The sequence below is a fragment of the Hyposmocoma kahamanoa genome, unplaced genomic scaffold (assembly GCF_003589595.1).
Source record: "Hyposmocoma kahamanoa isolate Upper Pololo Valley unplaced genomic scaffold, ASM358959v1 84, whole genome shotgun sequence".
Lineage (NCBI taxonomy): Eukaryota > Metazoa > Arthropoda > Insecta > Lepidoptera > Cosmopterigidae > Hyposmocoma > Hyposmocoma kahamanoa.
Genome location: NW_020654229.1, coordinates 7,369,638 through 7,376,987, shown reverse-complemented (window position 1 = coordinate 7,376,987; position 7,350 = coordinate 7,369,638). Strand labels below are relative to the sequence as shown.

At 37.7% G+C, this 7,350-nt stretch overlaps 1 protein-coding gene across 1 annotated transcript in view; it reads right to left on the bottom strand.

Annotated features, from left to right (window-relative positions):
• Positions 1 to 1,008: 1,008 nt before the first annotated feature.
• Positions 1,009 to 7,350, bottom strand: part of LOC113234451 (monocarboxylate transporter 9) — a 33,398-nt gene continuing 27,056 nt past the window's right edge. The window contains exon 5 of the mRNA XM_026469760.1: positions 1,009 to 3,347. Within this exon, the coding sequence (XP_026325545.1) occupies positions 2,136 to 3,347 (1,212 nt within the window). The 3' untranslated portion in view covers positions 1,009 to 2,135. The remainder of the gene's footprint in view (positions 3,348 to 7,350) is intronic.

The window sequence follows — 7,350 nt, the reverse complement described above, 5'->3', positions numbered from 1 at the left end:
AAGATGCTATGTTACTGGTAACCTATCACAAACTCGAATTTTGTTTTTCCGAAATTAGGTTTGTTCTAATTTTCATTATACCGAAAACCGAATTATAACGAAACCGTTGTTCTTTCAAGATATGTTGGATGTTTATCGCAAAAAAACGATTAGGTTCGGTTAGGTTAGGTTAAGTTAGGTTTAAAAGAAAAAAAAACATTTTCCTCTCAAAATTACTTTCGAGGTTATGAAAATTCGAGCAAACGTCATTTCTGGAAAATGTCATTTCGAACTACTGATAGGATAACCTACGTTACTTAGAAGAAAACAATCCATAAGATTGAGGCTTTCGATCAGTATAGTAAAGTAAACAGGTGCTTTTTTTTCGCATTTGGCGGGTTGTATTCCCAATTCAGATAGGCCATTATTAAAAATCTTTGGATGCAGTTTGAATTGCTTTTAAAATCAAAATGAATCTTCTTTCAGTAAAATTTTCCATCTACGGTATTTAAGGTACTTTCCCTATATGCAGAGAGTGTATAAAAACATTATGTTCGAGTCTATTAAATTGAAAAGCTCCGCGCGCTTTCGCGGCAATAGTTCAAAAACTTTCTAGAGTTCACTGAGGGCATGTCATTTTGGTATCTATTAGTGATCGGAATTGAGGGATTTGATCTACCTAAAGTATGAACGTTTTCTTAGTATGGATATACCCATTTCGTCATGAATGCGTATAAAAGTTATGAAGAACCGTTTGTCATGATGCCAACGGCTACATTTTATCATCGCACCGCTCGGCCCCGGCAGGGAGTCCAACCTCACAATCTGAAACTGAGTCGATCTCGTACTGTTCGGTTTCAGATGGGCTTCCTCCCACGTTAAATTAAGTTGTGGAATGAATTCCCTGCCTGGATTTTCCCGTATAGTGTCCTTCAAAAGGAGGAGGCAACGCGCTCGATACGCCTCGATACGCCTCGATACGCCGCTTTACATCAGGCGGACCGTACGCTTAAAAAAATTAATACCTTCATTTCTGGGCCCAATTATGTATCGAGATACAACTTATGTCAAAAAGTTTCTAAATTTATATAGGAAAAAAGTATCTATTAACTGAAATCTTTTTGATTTTAATAGACATGCTGAAAAATGTAACTTTACAATTGTATGAATAAATGATACTGCATTCGACGAGACGTATATTGTCGTGATTTGACAGCTTTTATTGTATCGGAAAAAATGTCCGTTAAGAATAACCCAAAGTCAGTGTTGAATATATCAAAATCACAAATAATACTCCAGTACTAAGTACCAAATCTAAGTTACAAAAAAACTTTTTTTAGTCAATTTTTCTAACTAATGTAAATAATTAGTAAATTATAACAATACTAGTACACAATCGTAATTTTTAAAAAAAGGTAAATAAGCTATCGAGAAAGATTACGTATCGCTCGGTGAAGCGGGTGGCGGGGTCACTGTCCTCCGCGGTGAATACACTTGGGAACAATTTTACAAAACTTTACTAGATACAATTAGCCAGAATATTGAACAGAACATTTTTAGATGATTTAGCATTATCCCTACTATTAATTTCTTAAATATGACGAGAATGCAAATCAACACACTATATAATCAGTTTCGAGAAGTCCCGGGATTTGTAGAAGGGAATGTCCACGTTATTCTTTAGTTTAGCTAAGTTAACACCCTAAATTCCGATCACTGGTAATCATACATAACACTTTATATTAAAATGACCCTTCTGTACCTACAAATAATGCTTAACTAGAATCTTATGGAAAACAGTTTAACGTATGCACGCTTACTTAACTTATGTCCCTGGGTGACGGGCACAGTGGCAGTACCCCTAAGAGTGGTTACACACTGGGATTTTCAGCACCAACAAAAGAACGCGCGTATTGGATCGCTACACTTGGGATTTATGCGCGTATTGCATCGATGTAATCGCGTGTTTGTATCGCTGAAGTCGCGCGCTTGCAACGCGTCTCCATCTTTGCGATTAAAAGCTCTGAGTGGCAACTGCCATAGATAAGCGTGTCGCTTACAATCACGCGCAAGACAAGTTCGTTCTATCTAAAACTACATTTACCGGAGTTGCGCTGCAATGTTTTCCACAAGAATCTGTCGCATTCTATACTATATCACGCCTTATTCTCAATTAATTCTTTTCTTCTCTCCGCCTTTCTTCTTCTGCTGTAAATAAACGGCACAAAGCACCAAAGAGAGGCGCCAAAAATCAAAATAATCCCAAACGTTACGAATAACGATTTATGTGTTTCCTCTTTATCGTGCCAAATCCCGCACACTGGTGGCCCAATTAACTGTAAAATACCGTTCACGAATAAGCTGATACCATATGATGACATTAATCTTTCAGTACCTAACATTTCCGTCATTACTAGCGCTGTGACACCTACGTTAATACCAGACGCAATACCGAATACGGAACAAAAAGCCGATAAAGCCCAATAATTTTCTACTGACGGTAGCACTGCTAAACTGATGCCAGATAGTAGAAGACCGGTTATAAAGAAATAACGTTTAGGTGTTGATACCACGTCGGATAGTGCTGAACCACCGATTCGGCCGACTAAATCGAAAGCCGAAATTATTGACAGTAAATATGCGCCTAATGATTTATCAAAGCCACATTCATTGGCGTAAGCAGGCACCATGATAATAAAGTTGGTGTAAGAAATAGCACAAGTGCAATTAGATATTAAAATAACTAGATATATAGGATCTTTTAATAACTCTATATCGAAATATTTGGATCTTTCTTTTTTCCCTAATTCGTCCCTATGTTTTTTCTTGCATCCGCAGCAGTATGTTATAGGGGCTAAGCTGTCTGTGACCGACTTAAGACTGAACTGAGAAGCAAATTCGCTTGGTTTCTCGAATGCCGACAACGTCGAACCGTGGAAGGGTGTCGACATATACTGGAAACTGGACGTTGAAGGACTTCGCTTCGGCGTTTTCGGCACAGCCAATTTCTTGCTGAACACCTCTTGACTGCCAACCCTGCTAGGCTTACCTTCGGGCACTGACTCTAAGAACGAAGGGTTACTTTCAAGATGATTGCTCGCTCTACTAGAGATGTGTTGCAAACCATGTCTCGAAGTGGCTGGTGTAGAAATTTTTCTGAATCTTTCGCTTTCTTGGTTTCGGACTTGGACAGCACTAGCGGATCTCACGAAACCGTCAGGTTTTGAGGGGAATAGTTTTTCGTCTTCCATGTCTTTGAGCATTGGGGGCGACCCGTTGATCTGGGCGTCTCCAGTCTCTTCTGGAGTGAGGAGTAGTAATTTTGGATGAAGAGGATCTTCGCACGGGTCTTCGGAAAAGGTCTCCAACTGGAAGGAATATTCATTTATTTATTGTAAATATATTTACACGGTAGTAAAGCTTAGGAACTAATGCAGCATGTAAGTATAGTACAATAAGACAAGGTATGATGTACGGACCAGGGTTTTTGCTGATGCAGATTTTTGACACATCAGCAGATGCTGATGTGTAAAAAATCGGATACTGAGTTCATGTAATAAAAAAAATGTAAAAAATGTGATGTACATTTTTCAAATCATCTCACTGAATACCTCCATGGAAAAGCGTAATAAATAATAATAATAAAATATAATTATTTCAACACTGGGTGACGAAAATACTTCTTAAATACTAAAAATTTTCATAGATGGCGCTACGACTAAAAAGTCGTTGAAAACCAAATACAAAGATCCAACAACAAGCACAAGGAAAAATTCGTGAGGTCCGCTGGTTCGTTCCGTGGCTTAGTTGGCATAGCGTCTGACGCGGTTGCTAGAAGACCTCGGTTCGAATCCGGCCGGAATGAAAGAATTTTTTCTAAGTGCATTAATAATTATAATAAATTAGTGGAGTAATTTCACAAAACAATTCTTGAATATCAATTTAATACAAATTTCTTTCAATCGAATTTCAATGATTTTGTAATATTTATTAATAGTAGAACCAATCCGCATGAAAACAATCAATCTTAGGCCTAATCGTTCGAGAATATTATCAAAATAATATTTTAAAAACAACATCTGAACTGCTTTTTCGGCTTACAGTCTGTTTCTAGAAGGTTTGTAAATTATTCCACCTTGCCTTTCAGGTCATGTCACGACTCGAATATCCGCAATGAATATAAGCACCGATGAATGCGGACATTTTTTATGTAAATTATCCGCGGATGTTGATGACGAATATTCGCAACACCAGGGCTGTTGCGAAGTTACCTATCAGTAGTCCGAAATGACATGTTCCAGAACGTTTGCTCGAATTTTCATAACCTCGAAAGTAATTTTGAGAAGAAAATGTTTTTTTCTTTTAAACCTAACTTAACCTAACCGAACCTAATAGTAGTGTATTTGCGATAAAGATCCAACATATCCTGAAAGAACAACTGTTTCGTTGTAATTATACAGGGTGTCCCACGGCTATGCCACATGGAGGGAAAGTACCTTAAATACCATTGATAGAACATTTTACTGAAAGAAGACTTCATTTTGATTTTAAAAACAATTCGAACTGCATTCAAAGATTTTTAAATAATCGCTTCTCTGAACCGGGAATCGAACCCGCAAAATGTGAAAAAAAACCACCTGTAATTTTATTATACTGATCGAAAGACTCAATCATAAGGATTGTTTTCTTCTAAATAACATAACATCTTAAATAAAAGGAAGACTATGAAATTTCACTTTAATTTGAAATTTTGTTCAGGAAAATGGAAAACGCAGATTTGCACGTTGTACTAAACAGGTAAAAATTACACTATTTAAAGCTTACTGTCAAGTGCTTACACACATGCAGTCTGAGGGTCGCGTATTCGAGGCGGACATTCAGCGACCTGCGTGTTCAATATAATAACGCATTCAGGGTGCTGATGGGGCTACCGTGGAGGTGTAGTGCTTCGGGGATGTTTGCCGAGTCTCAGATAGATGGTTTCATGGCCATCGTGAGGAAAAGGTGTGCATCTGCTCTAAGCCGCGCTCTAACGCGGGAACTCCAACAGCATCTTGTGTGTGTTCACAGATCGGTGGGACTCGCCTCTTCTGCGGAGCTTCACGCCGTCATTTAGTTGTGTTGTCCTTTTAAATTATATAAAATTAATTAATACTAACACTAGATCTTGAACCCGTGGTAGCCTAATGGCTTGACCTACTGCCTCTCAAGCAGAGGGTCGTGGGTTCGAATCCGGACTCGCACCTCTGAGTTTCTCGGAATTTATGTGCGAAATTTAATTTGAAATTTATCATGAGCTTTTCGGTGAAGGAAAACATCGTGATGAAAAAAACGTGTGAAGTGGCCAACCCACTTTGGGCCAGCGTGGCGGACTATGGCCTAAACCCTCGTCTGAAAGGAGACCCGTGCCCAGCAGTGGGACGGATAAATGGGTTGACGATGATGATGAACACTAGGTCTTAAGTTATTCTGTTCATAACACTATATGGATTTTTATCTGAAATAAATATATTTCAATTGAATTGAATAATTCGGTTTTCGGTGTAATGAAAATTCGGACAAACGTTATTTCGGAAAAAAAATCGAGTTTGTGATAGTTTACCCTGTTGCGAATATGTTGTTGCGTCTAGTCGCGTTCTCCGTGCGAAACAATTACTGTCAAATGTGTCATACTCGATCAAATTAAAAACATTGCCAAATATGAAGTTTCATTCGCATCTTGCGTGTTTTAATTTAGTCGAGTACGTATTACTTATTTCACAGTAATTGACTCAGACGGCTAGACCGAGAGTAAAGGGCCAGATATGGACGCACAATTTCGCATAATCTCGCGGTGCACTCGCGTTGCATAGCGATTGTCTCATGCGCCATCAACAACATCAAATTTAATAATAGACGTGTTTATTGCAGTGTTTGTGGTAGTCTGAACAAGAGTGCCTCAAATTCAGCATTTCATTTCTATTCATCAAGATACCAATTTTAATTTTTCTTATAATCTGTTTCATCGACTAACTCTGTAAACGCTGTTGGATAACGTTATCGGACTGCTAATACAACAGTGCATTAACTCAAAAAGTGAATTTATTCAGAATAGCCGAAAACTAATTACTCAGTTCCCGTGAAGATTTGCCAATTAGAAGTACATTTTAATACAAAAGCAATAAATAATTTCATATTTTTGAGTAAGGACTGTTTTATCCAGAACTAGCTGACAAAACATTTGTTTCATTCTGGGTTAAGTAGATATATTTCATGGTTTTTTACAATATTCTAATGACAATTTTATTGACGTGTAGAGAAACAAATTTTACGTTCAGAAATGGTACAATCTTGAATTTCACGTATTTTGAGTTACAACACTATTGTAAGAGCAGTGCGATATCGTATCCGAATCCGCATCGAAAGTTTATCGACATAAATGAATTATCTGAATAGCTCGGAAAGCGCTTTTCGATTCGAAAACGATATCCAATCGAACCATTCGGTTAAAATACCGAAGAGTTCTGAATCGGGGTCCAGAACTCTAGGGCAATTCGTGCCAGATGCTCTGCCACTTAAGCCACGGAATAAACCAGCACACCTTATGCACTTTTCTACACGCTTCTTGCATATCTTTGTTTTTGGTTTTTAACGACTTTTTTGCCGTAACGCCATCTGCGACAAATTTTTTTTTTTTACCTTTACAGCTACCATCGCTGACGAGAGTAGGTACTATAGAGACTATTACAGGGTTTTCCAATATAGACATAACAATTTTGTTTTTCTATAACACACCGAATAATTAAAATCAAATTTATTCCATGTGCAGTAACACAAGTTACATTTAAGAATGGAATTCGATCTCGTACATATTTATTTATTATTTATTTATTTCACATTTCGACGCCTTACCTTTTCAAACTCATATCTTATAAAGAGTGACTATTCAGGAGACAGCAAAACTTTCTATTTATTTTAAATTTCTTATCAAAGGTGTTAGTTTGGATGCGTTACTTTAGGAATAGGGAAAAGCCAGTGTGTGAATACAGAAACAACGAAAATAAAAAAATAATCATAATACATTTCACAGGACTGATCCTACAGGCATCATTTGTTCAAATACTTTCCTACATTCACTCATCAGACATCCAATAGTGCTTTCAAATAAATCAGAATGGGGTGTCTTCTCGAGAACGGAGTTAAGAAGTGTGATCGCGCGCAGCACCAGTGCTTCGGAGTGACATAATTGACAACCGAGAGCACGTTTGTAGTTGTCGTAGATCAGTAGATCATACTTGTGAGTCTGTTTGACCGGCAGTGAGAAAAAAATCACCCTACTACACCCTTATTTCCTTCCCCCAACTATGTGAAGTCTCACTCATGGCTCATGTA